General features: G+C 37.8%; 1 protein-coding gene across 9 annotated transcripts in view; it reads right to left on the bottom strand.

Moving 5' to 3' along the window:
- Positions 1–398: 398 nt before the first annotated feature.
- The window catches only part of PUM2 (pumilio RNA binding family member 2), a 79,821-nt gene continuing 60,462 nt past the window's right edge, over positions 399–19,757 (bottom strand). For 5 of the 9 annotated variants that reach the window (XM_080684373.1, XM_080684379.1, XM_080684377.1 and 2 more), the window contains 8 exons: positions 14,944–15,211; positions 11,843–11,972; positions 9,851–9,979; positions 7,915–8,052; positions 7,124–7,249; positions 6,756–6,877; positions 6,006–6,198; positions 399–3,369 (listed from right to left, as the gene is read on the bottom strand). In XM_080684373.1, the coding sequence (XP_080540499.1) occupies positions 3,238–3,369; positions 6,006–6,198; positions 6,756–6,877; positions 7,124–7,249; positions 7,915–8,052; positions 9,851–9,979; positions 11,843–11,972; positions 14,944–15,211 (1,238 nt within the window). In that variant the 3' untranslated portion in view covers positions 399–3,237. Of the gene's footprint in view, positions 3,370–6,005; positions 6,199–6,755; positions 6,878–7,123; positions 7,250–7,914; positions 8,053–9,844; positions 9,980–11,842; positions 11,973–14,943; positions 15,212–19,757 lie in introns of all 9 variants that reach the window. The other 4 variants (XM_080684376.1, XM_080684372.1, XM_080684371.1 and 1 more) reach the window with 1 other exon arrangement.

Genomic DNA, 19,757 nt, shown 5'->3' with positions numbered 1-19,757 from the left:
CTCCTGCACACCTCCCACTGAGGATGTGCCCACAACCCAGGTACATGCCCTTGACCGGAATCGAACCCGGGACCTCTCAGTCCACAGGCCGACGCTCTATCCACTGAGCCAAACCGGTTTCGGCAATATTCTCAATTCTTAAGATCAATGAGGACTTACAACTAGTACTACCCCAGGGTAAAGCACTGAACTTTGATGAGTTCACAAACCCAAAGTGTATAAACACTCTATGTAATTAGACAGAAATCCTGAAATTGATCAAAAGAGAGGACTGATGCCATCAGAGAATCAGTGGCTCTAGACTGGTGGCCATGCAATAAAAATATTTTTTGTTTTCCTTACATCAGAGTAAACTTGAACGGGCAATCTGAATTAAACTGAGGTACAAAGGGGTATTTATCTAGAGAAAAACACAAGACCAGATTTATTTCATACAATGTTATTCACACATTTTTCATTTTCTAATTTATACATAATATACAAAGAAGTGAAGATAACATTATTTCATATGAACCATTAAGAGCCAGGACTTAAGACAAACTGGTCCAGAAACAATCCATGTTGAAAGGAGACACTCAAGAGTAAAGTCTAAGTGGCTCTGCCCAGTTAAGTTCCTTTATTGTGAAATGCCGTTTTCAGATTTTATCAAAACTCCATGCCAACTTGTATTAAAAGTGAAATCACAGGTGGGCACCCAAAATGGCAGACCGTAACATGTCTACAATGACATACCTTTTTCTAGAATAGGCCCCGAAGTACTGGGACGATTAGGTTGTCAAGACACAGGGGACCGTCAGGACCCGTTGCTTCCCAGTGTGCTGTTCTTTAGGACTTTCCTAATTTGCAGAGGTAACTGCCTGTGCCAAGAGGCTATGGATAAAGGGAAATCAGGAATTCAACTGTGCAAATCCAAGAAAGTCACTACCAATCTTCAACAAGGACAACTTGGATCCTAAAATCATGAGCTGATTGATACTGGGAACAAAAATTGGACGCGGGGCCAAGACACTAAGGCTGGTAAAACCAAGGCGGGAAGGTAGAGAGCAGCTTCGCAGAGGAAGCACTGCCACTGTGACTGGGACATGATGAACCAGTGCGACTCTGAGAAGTGACAGTGACAAGTGGTTGGATTTAATGGCCTCAACATGGAATGTTGGGTTAAAAAAACCAGAGCAACTCAAATAAAATATGAAAAAGTATGCCTGGCACCCCAAACTTCATGCCATTATTTTTAGGTTCATGATATGAGCAGCTAAGTGATAAAAACCTTTGTATTCAATATTGTGCTCAGAAGATTGCTTTTCTTCTGCAGACTTCCTAGTAAAAATCCCTTACATGTTCAATCTAAAGAGATAGCATGGTTCATTAGTTTTCAGCACTAAACATAAGTGGGTCAACATAAATGTTTTATACAAAATACTGACTTCAACAAAATACAAAGCACTTTCTTTATCTTTCAGAAACTGAATATACAAAGCAAGTTTTTTCCAAAATATTTTCATAGGCAAAGGATTAAAAACGATTTTAATTATACACATATGGTCACAATTTTGCCTTAAAAAGATTGTTGGGAAATGTACATAAGGCCGCTTGTAAATGTACATCATGTTACTGTTATGTCTTATGTCCAGAGAAAAAAAATGTTATCATACAGATTTGCTCTTACTTGGGAGTAGGCTATCCAAAAATACAGTACTCTTCTGTACAAAGAAAAAAGTCACATCACATTTAATAAGATGGAAAAAGCATTGGCCTCCATGTTAACCAAAATCTCAGTCCAATACTTTCTATTATGCACAATACCCTGACTTCTTGAAAGGGATCCAAATCCTAGCATGTCCATATTAACTATGTTATAAAACAAAATGTTTCTCATAATAATAAAAAGAAAGTTGGTTCATACTTCTGAAATCATATAAAGATAAAAAATTTTTAAAAAATCATTCTTGATTTGGAGAAATAAATTTACATTATACACTATATGCCAGGTCAAAGAGGGCAGGGACATAAATGTACACTAAAATGCAAATGTTTCCCAAAGAGATAAAACAAATTCCATTTACAGCATGATGGTTTACAAATGTACACCTGTACAACCAAGGAAAGCATTACTACTAAATTAGCAAGGCTTTTATAATAAACACTGAAACAAGATTTGCTTTTCCAAATTGTAACTTACCATCTATTACTACACACACAATGCATATATTTATAGGAAGCAAAAAAGGCTATCTGAATATGTAATCATGCTTAAATGTTGAGCTATCAAATTCACTTTTCAGTGGCCCCCTTTTCACCTCTATCTGGTTCCTACTTTCTGAAATCTACTATGAAAAAGCAAAATAAAGCTCAACACTTCCTCAACATGTCCTTGTAATTCTATAAGCAAAACAATATACAAATTTCCACTCTTTTTCATTGCAAACCAAACCGAAAAGTTAAAATGGGACTTAACTTTCCGTTTAGTGCACTTAACTGGATGGAAGTGTCACCATGATTTTGTTTTTTTTTCTATCTCTTACAACAATTACATATGTTAAGTATATACAATACTTCTGTACATTGCCAGAGACATTTTAGGGCAGTATTTGATTAAAACCACATCCACTGTAAATAATGTTAAGTTCTTTTCATCTCAAATCATTTAATTCTTATCTTACTTGCTGAATTTTATTTGCATGATTGATTGTGAATTACCAAAATACAACTTAACTTTTTAAAAATATGAATAATATTTATGTAGTTGATTGTTAATCTGTTATAAAAGGCTTCACACAAAGGACAAAAAAAAAAAGACTATATTTCTATATACATCTCTATAAACCTGTTGTGCTATGGGGTCCATAGACCTACCAGACTGCAAGCCAGTTTATTAAAAGAATACTGTACTTTTTCCCTTAAAAACTATTTTTGTGGCTTTACAAGGTAAAAATTTACAAAATATGTGACAGCTTTTTTTGATACAGTTACATCATATACAGGCATTCTGTGCTTTGCCAGCAATCCAATCTGATAGGTCTCCACTCAGGGCGAAATATCATTTATAATTCACCACTCCCACCCCCCAAATATACACAAGAACCTTAAAAAATTTACAAATGGATGAATAAAGTCAATAAATAGTTTTGCTTTAAAAAAAATTTTGAAGATTCATAGTTGAGTTGTGTTTTGATAATTCACAAAAGAAACGTTCTTTTCTCGTGGTTATGGTTACATTATCTTCTTTCTCTTTTTCGTTTATAGCATTCCATTTGGTGGTCCTCCAATAGGCCCTAGATCTGGGCTATTTTTCAAATAGTATTTTTCCAACTTGGCCAGTATATGCTTCCCGTATGTGTATTTGCGCAAAGTAGTAATGTGAGGTCGAATCTGAAAAACAAATACTCTGCTTAGGATATGTTCTTTTAGTTTCTGATTTCTTAAAAAAGTGCCCCATATCTGAGTAATTTAGAAGAAGAATTGGGATTTTCAAAGAATAGCAGAGGGGCTCCAAGCACAGCAGGAGAGTATCTCTAGTGAGCTACCAGTCTATGAAGGCAGAATCTTATAACTTGAGACAGCTGGACAAAAATTCAATACAAAATAAAGCAGAAAACATAAACAAGTGATCAGATGTGTGATGGCTAATACATTTAAGATGTCCAATATCTTACTAATAGGTTTGAAAATATAAATGAAAGAAATCATAACATTATCTTCCCATTTAGATTGCCAAGAACTTTATAAATAATTGGTAGTTATGAAATAATGTAAAACAGGTACCTTTTTCATATACTGACTAAATAGATGTGCAAACTGAGAGCAACTTGGCAGTACCTATTAAAATGTAAAATGTTTACATAGCTTTACCTGCAATTCCACTCTAAATATTTTCCTTACAAAAACATTATGCAAAGACATTCATATAAAGCACTGCTGATTACAGTTAAAATATTAGAAATTGCCCGGATAGCTTTGACCTATAAACCAGGTCATTGTTCATTTCCCAGTCAGGGCACATGCCCAGGTTGTGGGCTCGTACCAATGGGGGGCATGAAGGAGGCAGCCGATCAATGATTTTCTTTCATCATTGATATTTCTATCTATCTCTCTCTCTCTCTGAAACCAATAAAGATATGTTTATAAAAAGGCAGAAAATTAATACATCAGCTGAAAATAAAATCAGAAGGTCAAAAATACTTTTATGATCATACATGATCATTTTCTCTTTAATATAAGGAGGAATCCGAAGAGGTTATGTATGCTGTTCCATTTTTTTAAATGACTAAATTTAGAAAAATACCAAGGGTTTTTAAATATTATTTCCTCCAGTGTTCTTTTTAATAGATTTTTCTATGGAACTTAATGATGTCTTTATAAAATTATTAGATTCTAGGAAGAAGACAGAGAGAAAAAACAACCTGATTTAAAACAATTAAACAAACATAAACTCTGTCTCTGGAAAATTTATTATGTTATTGAGAAAATCTAATTAGATTTTAAAAATTGATGCTCGACCCATGTAAAATGGCAAATTAAGTATGCCAAAATAAGACAGGGAAGGGAAGAACAATGCTAAAGGTAGATAAATAGATAAGAAATGAATTTGAGCCCTAGCTGGTTTGGCTCAGTGGATAGAGCATCGGCCTGCGGACTGAAGGGTCCCAGGTTCGATTCCGGCCAAGGGCACATGCCCAGGTTGTGGGCTCGATCCCCAATAGGGGGCGTGCAGGAGGCAGCCGATCAATGATTCTCTCTCATCATTGATGTTTCTCTCTCTCTATCCCTCTCCCTTCCTCTCTGAAATCAATAAAGAAATATATTTAAAAAAAAAAAGAAATGAATTTGATTTTATTGAGCACATCACCTTAAGACTTTAATAAAGGGTACACCATACTAACCTAAAATCAGGGTATCATTACATTCCACCACACCCCTAGTTATAACATATACTAGTGGCCCTGTGCACCAATTTCGTGCACAGGGGTGGGGGTGGAGGGGTTTCCCTCAGCCCAGCCTGCACCCTCTCCAATCGGACATCCCTCTTGCAATCTGGGACCACTGGTTCCTAACTGCTCACCTGCCTGATTGCCCCTAACTGCCTCTGCCTGCCTGCCTGATCGCCCCTAACTGCCCTCCCCTGCCGGCCTGATCTCACCCCCAACTGCTCTCCCCTGCCTGCCTGATCTCACCCCCAACTGCTCTCCCCTGCCTGTCTGATCTCGCCCCCCAAGTGCCCTGCCTCAGCCCCCACTACCATGGCTTTGTCAGTAAAGAATTCCGATGTCTGGAAGATGGCTGGTCGACCCGGTCTAAGTAGCATATTACCCTTTTATTAGTATAGATTATATAGGATAGGATTGCTTAATGGGGTGGGGGGGGAAAGGCCTTTTTCAGCAGAAGTAGATGTTCTTGGCAGACAAAAATACATAATCCCTATATCTGGACTGACAGCCAGCCATATGCACTATACTGCCAAACCAGTCATTAAAAAACTGAACCGCTTTCTTACACCAAACAGCTGTTGTCCTTAAAACCCCTTCTCAGCTCCCACCTTAGATTCCGCCTTTGCAGTTCACCCAGATTTGGTTCTGATCTGTCAGTTTCTATGGCAGTCAGTGTCTCCGGGCCTATCTTCAGGACTGATAAGAGAGGCAGGGCTGATCTGCAGCCCCCACAGAGGCCCAGAGAGAAAGAGAGGCACAGCTGCTGGCCAGGCCCGGAGAGAAAGAGAGAGGCAAGGGCTGATCAACAGCTGCCACGGAGGCTATGGATCAGACCCTGCTTCTCTCTCCAGGCCTCTCTCCGGGCCTGATCCGCAGCCCCCTCGGCAGTCAGTGCTGGGTCACCACGGCAACCCAGCACTGACTGTAGGACTGACTTCTGGTCTGTCGAGCCTTCGGTAGTTATGAACCCTGGGTTTTTATATATTAGGATAAGGAAATTTAAAACCTGGGGAAATTAGATGCATAGCCTAAAGCCACACAAATTGAATCAACTGTTTTCAATGCTATTAAATGCATTACCTTGTGCATGATTATCTTTCTCTGAGCAGGTTCAGCCATATCAATCATCTTCTGAATCACATAATTGGCATACTGGTCCTTCATCATGGTGTATAAGGCACTGTGAGGACCGTCATTCTGGCAGCAAACTTCATCAATCAGTAAAGCTCTCTCAGCACGGGAGGCATGAGTAACACACTTTTCTACTACATTGCTGAAAATTAAAGCACATACACAAAAAACTATATTGTTACTCTTTTCTTTTAGCAAAATTTCCTTGACTTTTGAAGAATTTGCTCAATACACTGGAAGACAGAAGAATCAAGATGGGAATCTTTTATAATTCTCTTACAATTACTTTTAAAACAAATTAATATCATAGAATGACACATATTGGACTTCCACAAGTTTAATTATGGGCCTCTTAAAATCATAATTAAATTGTAATTAATATTAAAATTTTAAAATGGGGAACTAGGTTATTAATAAAGTTTGAGACTTCCACAAACATGCACTAAATAAATTTGCATTTACTCAGAGGTTTTGGGGACATAATTTTCTAACTACAGATTTCAAAAATAGGATATGTGGGCAAACTAATTTGTCATGTAGATTCTTTAAGAATAAAAGCAATGTTCTGCATGTGCTTTTTGACTCTACTAAAGAAAAGCTTATATTTCAATGTTACGTTCTATATGCATTTCTGTGCTTACTAATAAAAGCCAAAGAGGTGAAAGAACAGATCCTTAGAATTAGAAAATAATGCAATACCTGGCAAATTTGTGTTGACTGAGGGCTAAGACCTTTCCTCTGATTTCAGAAACAATTTTGCTCTTGTCTTCAGGTCGACCATGTTCCAGTACATGCTGAATAACATAATTGCCATACTGATCCTAAGTAAAGATATTTAAAAATTATTTTCTTTAAGTCATTCCTTAAGAATAATGATTATTCTTAAAAAAGATATTAACCATTTTTCTAAAAAACAAACAAACAGTAGTATGTAGTCAGAATACATTAGCTTTTGTCTCACTGTGTGTCTACGGTGTATTAATTTAAGAAAATTATTACATCTTTAAGAAAATTAATAACCATTTAAATATATATATATAAACATTTCATATTATGAGGGAGCTTACCTGGACCAACTGCTCCGTGTGTTGGTGGAGTTCTTCTAAGATAGGCAAGGTCTGTTCTGCAGTGCAGTGTTCTAGGATGCGCTGGATTACTCTGCACCCATAAGGATGAGTTGAAAGTACAAACACCTTAAAAAAAATGGGGAGAATGAAAATTTCCATTCTCTGACAAGCTAATTTAATTTAAATAAAATGGTGGGGAATTCACATTTAATACATCATCAAATTTGTTGATATTTCCCCATTGTAACACATATTCAATTTAACAATTATGTGATTTTCAAATTGCATTAATCCATGGGGTGCTCAATTTAAGTGTTAACAGATATTTTCATTAAAAGGAACCTAAACAGAAATGAAAACCATGTAATAATGAGAAGAAATGTATTGTGGGGTGAGGGCAGTGCACACTGTAATTAGAAACTATTAATTACAATGTATTTATTACTAATTAATATTTGTCTTTTATTATATAGTTTAAAGTTTTCCTCACTCTTCTCCCAAAAAATTTGGAAAAAAATTGGTGTACAATCCTAACAGAGGTTATCTTAACTTCTTAAAGTAATGTAATTAAACTCATATTTCTATTTCTCAGCTTCAAAAAAATGAAGGTATTGACTCACTCTGTAACAGAGGCAGAAATTAGTGTACATTCACCATTTTGTCTCCTATTTTTTGCATGAAAGTAGTGGGTATTATCTTGTGACTTATGAAAAATGTATTAACACTCAAAATCTAAAATAATGCCCCACTAACTAGGCTAACTAGGTAGAAGCCAAAAAAAAAAATCTTACTTGTCCTTTGAAAGCATCAATGATGAATTGTAGTGACTGTGGCTGAACACATTCAATACATTTTTGTACAACATGGTTCCCGTTCTGATCTTTCACACATTTGAGTACATGACCATCTAGCTCCTTTACCATTTCACTCTGCAGAAGAGAAGATGACGTTTAAATAACTGCCTCATCAAACATAACAGGATTGCAAATATTGAAATGAGAACAAAAGTATAATCAAAATTTTGTTTGCAATTTTTTTTTCATATCAAAGTTCAACCCTCCCAAAAAAGTATAATTTGTAGAAGCCAATAAGGTGAAAATTACTAAAAAATTTTGCAAGATTATAATTTGAATTATACCAGCTGAAATATAACCTAGTGATGAACTGGCCATATTTAAACTACTATCTTCACTGTGTACATCTTCTATTCATCTTTCTCAGCTGATAACTAATATAACTCATTCAGAACTTTTTCTCTACTTCGCACTACTCTTCCCCAAAGTAATTATTTTAAATGACTGCTCGAGTCCAGCAGCATGGCTCAGTGACTGTCATGGCTCAATTCCTGGTTAGGGTACATGCCCAGGTTGCAGGCTCAATCCCCAGTAGGGGATGTGCAAATGATTCTCATCATTGATGTTTTGATCTCTCTCTCCCTCTCCTTTTCTCTCTGAAATCAATTAAATATATATATATATATATATATATATATATATATATATATATATTTTTTATTGATTTTTACAGAGAGGAAGGGAGAGGGATAGAGATTTAGAAACATCGATGAGAGAGAAACATTGATCATCTGCCTCCTGCACAGCCCCTACTGGGGATGTGCCCGCAACCAAGGTACATGCCCTTGACCGGAATCAAACCCGGGACCCTTCAGTCCACTGGCCAACACTCTATCTACTGAGCCAAACCAGTTAGGGCAATAAAAATATATTAAAAAAAAGAATCCAAAAACACTACCATTATTCATTAACTGGTTCATGTAAAGCTTACTCCCAAGAGCTTTATATTTTTAAATATTAAAGAAACTTAAAATAACTTTAAAGTATCTATACCAGTTTGAGACTGCAGAGAAGGTCTAAGGTACTACATCATCAAATTTGTTGCTATTTCCCCATTGTGACATATATTCAATTAAAAAATTATTTTCATCAGTTATAAAAAAAATTCTGAGAATGCCATTTTCAAATTGCATTAATCCTTTAACTTTTCCATCCAAGAACATGGTATATTTACCACTTAATTCATATGTATTTTCTTTTAAAGAATTATAAATCTTGTTAATTACAAATCTTGTTAATTCTTAGGTTACTTTTCCTGTTGAGTGAGATTTATAAAAACTTCATTCTTATAAATATAAATATAATCCAAATAAACATTGGAAATAGTAAAATGTATTCCCAATATGACAGAAAATCAAATAAGCAAGTGATAGCAAAAATACCCACTGCCTAGCACTCTGCTTATCACACAGTAGGTAATAAAATATCTTCATGAAGGAGATGAAATGATGAAGAAAATAAATAGAAGGCAGAGCAAAAATCTGTTGTATAACTTTTTTTAAAAATATATTTTTATTGATTTCAGAGAGAAAAGGAGAGGGAGAGAGAGATAGAAACATCAATGATGAGAATCATTGACTGGCCACCTCCTGCATGCCCCTCACTGGGGATCAAGCCCGTAACCCAGGCATGTGCCCTTGACCAGAATTGAACCTGGGACCCTTCAGTCCGCAGGCCAACACTTGATCCACTGAGCCAAACCAAGCTAGGGCTGCTATATAACTTTTCATTAATAACTTACTGTTTAATACAGTTTAAAAATCTTTTAGTTTAACTGAAAACATGTAATATTTCACTCCAAGATTATTATAAGATAAAAAAAGTAATTTAAAAACTGAAAAAATACAAAAATTTTGTCTTAACTTACAATTACCTGCTGGTCAGATGAAATAGACTCTAATGCTTTCTGAATAACACGGCAGCCATACATCTGCAAGGCCAAGGGTAGAACATGACCACGAATACGAGTAGCCAGGGCTAATTTTTGATCCAAACTCCCAAACTGACAGAGAGGAAAACAGTATTATTAAAAAGTGACCATAATGCTACTTTGCTAAATTTAACCCACTGTTTGTAGCCTATTGATTCGACTTTCAAAATATCACATTTGGGTATTATGAAGGGAGGAGGCATTTAGGTCAAATTAACCTTACAGACCCAGAGATGCTTGAAATGATAAGTATATTACTTTATTTGGGGTCAAAAATTTCTGTTAACATACACCTTCACTTTTCATTTCAAACCAACAGCCCTCATCCTATGTAATAAAAGAGTAATATGCAAATTGACCATCACTCCAACACACAAGATAGCCACCACAAGATGGCCTGCAGGGGAGGGCAGTTAGGGGTGACTGGGCCGGCAGAGGAGGGCAATTGGGGGAGACCAGGCCAGCAGGGGAGGGAAGTTGGGAGGGACCAGGCCTGCAAGGGAGAACAGTGTGTGTGTGTGTGTGTGTGGGGGGGGGGGGGAGGACCCAGGCCTGCAGGGGAGGACAGTTGGGAGGAACTCAGGCCTGCAGGGGAGGGCAGTTGGGGGGGACCAGGCCTGCAGGGGAGAGCAGTTGGGGGCGACCAGGCTAGTAGAGGAGGGCAGTTGGGGGCGACCAGGCCGGCAAAGGAGCAGTAAGGTGTAGATCACGCTGGCAGGGGAGTGGTTAGGGGGTGATCAGGCTGGCAGGCAGAAACAGTAAGGGGCAATCAGGCAGGCAGGCAGGCGAGTGGTTGGGAGCCAGCAGTCCTGGATTGGGCCTAAGTGGGCAGTCGGACATCCCTCAAGGGTCCCAGATTGTAGAGGGTGCAGGCTGGGTTGAGGGACAGACCCCCTGTCCCCCCCCGCCCCGTGCATGAATTTCATGCACTGGGCCTCTAGTCTTTAATAATGAATCTGAGCCATACATTCAGACTAGTTAATTCTCAACTATATTCTGACATAAACTACAACACAGATATTTATAAACTAATAATCAGGTAAATTATAAACTAGAGGCCTGGTGTACGAATTTGTGCGTGGGTGGGGTCTGGCTGGCCTGCCCCAATAGATCGGATTGGGCCGGGCCCGCTGGAAGGAGGGGCCATGGGTGGTTGGCGGGCTGGCCCTGTCCCCAATCAGGATGGGGGCTGATCAGGGTCAGGGCTGGCCGGGGAAAAGGGCCTCAGGTGGTTGGCCAGCCGGCCCTGCCTCCATTCGAACTCCGGGTTGAACTATAATACTGTAATGAACACTTCTTTGGGTATATACAATGTGGGGCAAAAGTAGGCTTATAGTTGTTCATATGGAAAATACAATTATTAATAATACAAGAAAAACTATTTTGCCTACTCACAACTATCAATGTACTTTGCCCCATCCTGTATATATCTAGGAGCAAAACTGCTGGGTTGTATAGCAATGTTAGGTTTAGTTTTTGAGGAAATGCCAAACTTTTCCACAGCAGCTGAACCATTTTACATTTCCACCAACAATGAATGTATAAGGATTACAACTTCTTCACAGCTCCACCAACATTTGTTTTCCATTTTTTAAATTACAGTCATCCTAATAAATGTAAAGTGAAATCTCATTGTGGTTTTGAAATGTTTCCCTAATAACTAAGGATGCTGAGCTTTATACTTATTGGCATTTGTATATCATCTATGAAAAAATGTCTATTCAAGTCCTTTGTTCACTTTTTAATTGAGTTGTCTTTTTTGAACTTTAGTTGTTCTTTAAATAGTGTGGATATAAAATATTTATTTTATATGATTTGCAAATATTTCCAGCCAAGCTCATATATTTTTATGTAAAAATGACTTTTACCCAACTTCCTGAGCTTTTCTAAGTATTGAGCATATACTCAGTTATACAAACATGTATGGGTGCTTACCTCAAAAAACTTTTGTATAACATAGTTGCCAAAAACATCTGTCATTAATTGATATGCTGCTTGTAAAATTTCATTAAAAACCATCTGTCGCTCAGCTGGAGTAGCTCTCTCTAGTTTTTGCTGTATGAACCTACAAGGAAAAAAATTTTAAATGCTTGACAGTACACTGAAAACAAGATCCTGCAAAATTCATATGACTTGGGTACTTACATCCCTAATCCACACAAACACAATTATTTTCAGAAACAGTACTAACACATTTTCTACAGTGGACAGCCAAGGTAAGACAAAAAGAAAAAAGTTATGAAGCATTTCTTTTACAACACCTTTAATTTAAAATTACTAGTTAGGCCAAAAATAAGAATGTAAAGATATTTAAATTAGTTCCAGTTGCATTATAATAAAAAAGAAAATCACCAACATTTTACTGGTTATTCATGTATTTTCAGATATACATAAAATAGTACTAAGTATCTTTTTAGAAAAGAACAAAAGAACCTTTAGAAATAAAGCTCATCAAACGCAACTGAATTCCTTATAAGCTAGCCCTTGTGAATGATACAAGGTTCATTTGCTACTCTTAAGGAACTTGCAACTAGAGAGGGAGATAAAATTTATATACAGCTATCTAATCAATAACTATATTTTTTAAATTTCAGTTTTAGTGCTCACTTCAGCAACACATATACTAAAAATTTCAGTTTTACCTTAAAACTATAAAAAAAGTAAACATCTCAAATTTGATAAACGTATTAGAATTCTATTACCGTTCTCCTTTCTGTGCTGTATCTGGAGAACACGACCTCAAGCCTAGCTGGTTTGGCTCAGTGGATAGAGCGCCAGCCTGCGGACTGAAGGGTCCTGGGTTCGGTTCTGGTCAAGGGCATGTACCAGAGTTGCAGGCTCCTCCCCGGCCGGGCCCTGGTCACAACTACCTCAAGCATTACCAGGAGCAAATGTTTAATGTACAAAGGCACTGCCCTGGCAATTGTGGCTTAGTTGGTTGGAGCACTGTCCTGTACACTAAAAGGTTAGGGTTTGATTCCGAGTCAGGGCACACACCCATGTTGCAGGTTCAATCCTCAGTTGGGGAGTGTGAGGGGGGACAACTGATCAATGTTCCACTCTCTCACATTGATGTCCCCCCACAACCCCCTGCCTTCCTCTATCTCTAAAATCAATTTTAAAAAAGCATGTATTTGGTAGAGGATTAAAAAATAAAATGTACAAAGGCACCAAATATTTCTATAACAAAAGTGAATGTTTCAATTTAAGCTAAGTAACATTGAATATCTGTAATAATATGCTAATTAGACCGGACGTCCTTCCAGACGAAGCCGGGGCTGCGAGGGAAGCCCGGGTCCCGGGTGCCAGAGGGAAGCCGGTGCCTGCAGCCGGGGGAAGGAAGGCCTACTCTTGCACGAATTTCGTGCATCGGGCCTTTGGTAAATCTATAAAGGAACACAAAAACATTTAACTGGTTTTTAACTTTTTTTTAAAAAAAGGTAATATATACATTTGGGATGCTTCAAGTCCACAAGTGAAATTAAAAAATTTTTTTAATATATTTTAATGATTTCAGAGAGAAAGGGAGAGGGAGAATCAATGATCAGCTGCCCCCTGCACACCCCACACTGGGGATCAAGCCTGCAATCTAGGCACATGCCCCAACCTGGAATCAAACTGTGACCTCCTAATTCATAGGTCAAAGCTTAAATATTGAGCCATGCTGGCTGGGCAGAATTAAAAATATTTTAAGAAAAATTTAAAAATGTTAAATGATTTAGTCAATGTAATAAAAATAACCCAATAAAAAGGCACTACTAAATTTAAGTATTAATAATTCTCATAAAAGAAAATTGGGAACTTAAGAAAAATCTAAACCTGTATTTTTATTATTTATCCTATTTAACAAAGAGGGAATATGCTAATTGACCATCACTCCATCACAAAGATGGCTGCACCCATACTGAGGCCAAGTTCCCATAAGGAGCCTTAACGAGCAATCAGCAGGGACCTGAGGCTACGCCCTCCCTTGGCCCCATGGAGCTTGACAGGAAACCTCAGGCCACGACCCCACCCGGCAGGGCTTGACAGGGGACCTCAAGGTGCGCTTCCCGTCCTGGTGCTGGGCTAGGGGACCTCAGGCTGCTCCCCCCGCCCCAGCACCAGGCCAGCGGACCTAGGCCGCACCCCCCACCCCAGCACCGGGCAAGGGGACCTGAGGCTGTGCCCCCCTGCCTGGCGGGGCTTGACGGGGGACCTCAGGCTATGTCTCCCACCCAGAGGGGCTTGACAGGGGACCTCAAGGCATGCCCCTGCCCCTGCCCCGGTCTGGGCTGGGGACCTCAGGCCACGGCCTCCGTCCTGGCACCGGGCCAGGGGACCTGAAGCTATGTAGCGTCCCCTGCCCGGTGGGGCTTGACAAGGGTGGGACTGGCTGGGTCTGGATCTAGCCCAATGGAGGGGGGCTGGCCGGGTGTGGGTCTCACACGATTTTGAGGTGCATGTGGGTGGGCGGGGACTTGACTCTGGGTCCCGTGGTGCACCCCAGACTCTGACAGGAGGAAGGTTTTCATATACATTTTACTAATTTTCTTTCCTCTCTGACACTTCTATTATAGAGAAAGGGCAAATAGCAATATTAAATTATTTCCTCTAATTAATCCCCTTTTAATGTGCACAAATTTCGTGCACCGGGCCACTATTCCTAATATAAAAGACAAAATATAATCCATAATAGGCATTTATTTTTTTAAAAGCTTTCAACTTTTATGCAGATCAAATGTTTCTAGTCAAGAAAAATTTAGGCTTTTACAAGGTAGCAATTTCCAAGACAAAAATGCTGTGGCTCTGGCTGGTGTGGCTCAGTTGGTTGGAGCGTTGATCCATATACCAGAAGGTTGTAGGTTCAATTCCCAGTCACACCACATACTTGGGTTGTAGGTTCGAATGCCAGTCAGGGAGTGTGCAGGGGCAACTGATAGCTCTCTCTCTACCTCCTTCCCTCTCATTCTAAAATAAATAAATTTATATCCAACAAGAGGATTAAACAATTTTTTTAAATGTAGTGGAAAGTATCAAAAATCATAATCACGTACCTAGAACCATGCTGGTCTTGAGAAAACTCAACTATGTGTCCAATCAAGTCTCTAAGTTGAAGGTTTGGGAAGCGGTTATTTCTGAAATCTTCCAATAATCTACTTCGGCCTGAAGGCATAATATCAGACCTATTATACCGAAGCCTCGGAGGAGGAAAGAGCTGGCTGCTGGAGCTGAACAGACTGGAAGTGCTGGAAGCACTTCGATACTTTGCTTCTGCTCCGGGGGCTGCAGAGATATAGCGACCACTACCATTTGTCAGTCCTCCTACAATAAAGCAGTTGTGGTTAGCAAATAGTTTTGACAAAGTCATTCCTCAAATAAAAGTTACTTAAACTAAAAATTCAGTCAGTAGAGAAATTTTTCACCCCACTAATTCCTATATGTTTTAACAAAGAAATAAAAATGGGAGGAAAATCTCACACATTTACTTAATGTGTGTGGCTATGAGATATGGGGGAAAAAGAGACTAGAAAACACGAGGAAAAACTGTATTTGTTCTTGGCAGTTTAGTTTACAGAATAATTATAACATCTAATATCATACACAAAACCTGCATTTGTTCTTGGAAGCATGGTTTAAAACATAATTATAACAACTAATGTCATACATACTAATATTAATAACAGAATACTGAAACTACCAATAAAACTTCCAGTTACATTAACAAGCAAGTTACAAATAATTAGCCAACTCAGGTTTGAAGCCACTGAAAACAAGTTTGACTAAAATTTATTTGGAGTATTAAAGGAACACTGAAGGCTAATCTGTATTTTTGGAATATATTTTAAAGTGCATTAAGAAGTATATACTTCTGTGTAAAAAAACCCATTTCTTAGTTAACACACTGATTAGTTTTTGTAAGTTAAAAAAACCACCACAATATTAGACAATAAATTCAAATGACACACTATATTCTGTTTAAAAATACTCTCCATAAGTACTATTTTATAGATAAGAAATCACAGTAATACATAACATTTATTATTCCTAGAGCTCTAATACTGATCTTTAAGACAATGAATAAAAATCCTCTTTAACTTACATACCATTCTAAATAAGAACAATAAATGGCAGTCAATAGAAACAAAAATAAGCAGGAAATTGTCCTTAATACATATAACCATTTAAAAGTACTTGACAGTGTCCTTTTAAAAAAGAAAATGTATAGAAAATTGCTAAATGCAGATTCAGTAGTTCAGATTAACAAAAATCCACCATCAGCTTTATGCTATTGTATACCAACTATATGTAGAACAGTGCTGTAAATACAATCAGGCCACAGGGTAAAGATGATGCCAAGGACACACTGTCGGTGCAAAGTTATACAGAGGCCTAGGCCAAAAAAGTTAAAAGGACAAGGAGCAGTAAAAATGTTATAATCCTGGAGTGAACTGCTTTACTTTCAGTCCCCAGCTTTATTCTTCTTCACTGAATTTCCCTTCATCCGTATTTACTCAAGCCCTCAGCCCCCTCTCCAACGTTAAGTGCCATAAAATTACATCCACTCCCATGCTGGAAACCTGGTGTCTAACACATGTCTGTTAAGTATACAATAAATATTCATGAGTGTTTTATGTAATATCAACTGCCTAAGGGCCAGTTCTATTTCTTTCTTTAAAAGTGTGTAAGTTAACAAGTCATTTTATATACCAAAACCACTAACATCAAATTCCCATGTTCATTCCAGTTATATCTAAATGATGATATTTAGTGAAAGTGAAAGAATTCAGTGTCTTAATACTTGTCTCAATTTCCTATTAACTCTTCTGGTCCACATTATTATTTCTATTTATATAGTTCCATTAACTGTTCACAACAATAACTGATCACTAGCCCATTCAAGTCTCTTAACAATTCTTTAACCTTTCTGCAGGATAGGGGTGCTATGATTAGCATTCCAATCTGTTTTTACAATTATATTTTCCCACTCAAAGGGCCTCTTTGATGGTGTCAATTACACTAAAACCTACAGCATCCTTCTAGAGTACATCCTCTGTATTTTTTTTTAAAATATTTTTATTGATTTCAGAGAGGAAGGAAGGAGAGATAGAAACATCAATGATGAGAGAGAATCACTGATTGGCTGCCTTCTGCACAACCCCTACTGGGGAATGAGCTGCAACCGGGCATGTGCTCTTGACCGGAATTGAACCCGGGATCCTTCAGTCCACAGGCCGATGCTCTATCCACTGAGCCAAACCGACTAGGGCCATCCTCTATTCTTTAGTCTAGTTTTCACATCATTATTCCAAACCTATTTCTTACACAAATTTCCTAGTACTGCCCTAATTGTTCACTGCCTCCCCTCTTATGACTGACTATCTCTGTATTGTTGCTTATTATTACCTCAAACATAAAGACTAATTTTTTTTCTCTTATCCTTAATACACTAAAAATTTTCAACACCAGTTCAATATACATACTTACTCCAGAAATGACCATGTCAGTTTTATTTGGTATCTTCCAAGTAGTCCTAGGAACATGCAACAGAAATTTCTCCCATGTCTAGATATTCTTTAATTACATTCTATCAGCAACTAACACCACACTCCGCATGCTCTCTGACAACTTAAAATGTCTAATACTGTTAAACTGCCTTGAGTTTAAAAAATCTCGGAATTTTGCCTGGCTGGTGTGACTCAGTGGTTGAGTGCCGACAGATGTACTAGGACAGTGGTCGGCAAACTCATTAGTCAACAGAGCCAAATATCAATAGTACAACGATTGAAATTTCTTTTGAGAGACAAATTTTTTAAACTTAAACTTCTTCTAATGCCACTTCTTCAAAATAGACTCGCCCAGGCCGTGGTATTTTGTGGAAGAGCCATACTCAAGGGGCCAAAGAGCTGCATGTGGCTCGCGTGCCGCAGTTTGCCGACCACTGAACTAGGAGCTCACAGTTTGATTCCTGATGAGGGCATATGCCCGGGTTGTGGGCTCGATTCCCAGTAGGGGGTGTGCAGGAGGAAGCTGATGGATGATTCTCATCATTGAGATTTCTCTCTCCCTTCCTCTCTGAAATCAATACAAATATATTAAAAAAATTTTTAAATCTTGAAATTTTACTTCTAGAAGACTCATTAGTATTTTCACTTACAAAACTAAAAAAAATTCACTCAGGGCAGGATACCTTTTTTCCCTTACAAATTAAGAAGCATTTAAAACCTAATTTAGAGCCCTGGCCACTGTGGCTCAGTTGGTTGAGCATTCTCATGCACTGAAAGGTCACCAGATCGATTCCTGGTCAAGGCACATAACCAGGCTGTGGGTTTGATCCCTGGTCAGTGTGTGTGCGGGAGGCAATTGATCAATGTTTCTCTCTCTCTCACATCAATAAAAACTATTTAAAACCCAATTTATAACATACATTAAACATTTTAAATTTGGTTTTCAAAACATTGAAAACACGTCATCCAAAATCTATTTGGGGATTGAGGGATATTCTACAAAACTACTGGTCTATAATCTTCAAAAATGTTGAGGTCATTTGATAGTATTACTACATTATTATTAATTTCCTCAACCCCCTTTGATAATTGTGGCTATATTTTAAAAAATGTACTTATTTTCAAGAAACATACACTGATGTGTTTGTGAGTAAGCGACATTAGGTCTGCAACTTTCTTTCACAAATGCAAGGAAAAAAATTGGGTGTGAGGGGAAAGGGAGATGCAGAGAGAGGGAGAAAGAAAAAACAATGATAAAGTAGTCCTAGCTGGTTTGGCTCAGTGGATAGAGGGTCGGCCTGCGGACTGTAGGGTCCCAGGTTTAATTTCAGTCAAGAGCACATGCCCGGATTGTGGGCTCAATCCCCAGTAGGGGGGCATGCAGGAGGCAGCTAATCAATGATTCTCTCTCATCACTGATGTTTCTCTCTCTCCCTTCCTCTCTGAAATCAATAAAAAATATTTTTAAAAAAGATAAAGTAAATGTGGGAAAATAACATTTAGAGTATCTAGGTGAAGAATATGCTGGAATTTTTTTTGTATTAAGTGTTACAACTTTCCCATAAGCCTGAAATTATTCCAAAATTTGTTGAAAACAATCAGACAAACAGGTCATCTATATTCAAATCACTGCTACTGATAGTGTAAAGGCATAATAGTCCATTCAATTCATCACTGACATCCCCCTATCATTTACCACTTTTTAATCACTATCTAAATAAGAGTGTAGAGGACATGAAGATCTGTATTATAATTTCACAGATGAAGTCAATATGGTTCAAATGATGTGACTTACAGCTAGTCAGCCAGGACTCTTAGACCAGAGCTTATCACACAAGTGTGCTGCTCCTTATATGCTATTTACATAGTTATCTTTCAAGTTCATTCATGAAACTGAAGGAAGGAAAACACCTTATAATTACTCTGGTACAAATTATATCATTTTATACATTTTCATTTAATTCCCTTGAAAAGTCTATTGTTTTAGAACCCTTCCCTAGTAAATATCAGGATTCAAAAAGATTTCAATACTGAGAAAATCACAGGGGAGAAAAACAGTACAACAACTAAAACCACGCTTACTACTTTTCATTATTTTCCACCTCCTCAGGATGTGGAATGATAGCTCCTCAACCTATCAGACCTGTGAGTTCTTTTAAAAATACAGTTTCCTCAGTCTTATTCAAGACCTACTGAATTACCCTCAGTGAATAATATTTATTAAAGAAACAACAACAATGTATCTGAAGGTTATTCTGATAGAAGGTTATTTTGATAGAAGAGCTTGGCAGATAAAGAACTAAAATCAAGGTAATTTATTTATAGCAGGTTGTCAACTACTTAAACAAAAAATCATAACCCAA

This window comes from Plecotus auritus (assembly GCF_963455305.1).
Source record: "Plecotus auritus genome assembly, chromosome: 8".
Classification (NCBI taxonomy): domain Eukaryota; kingdom Metazoa; phylum Chordata; class Mammalia; order Chiroptera; family Vespertilionidae; genus Plecotus; species Plecotus auritus.
This window is presented reverse-complemented; position numbering and strand designations above follow the sequence as displayed.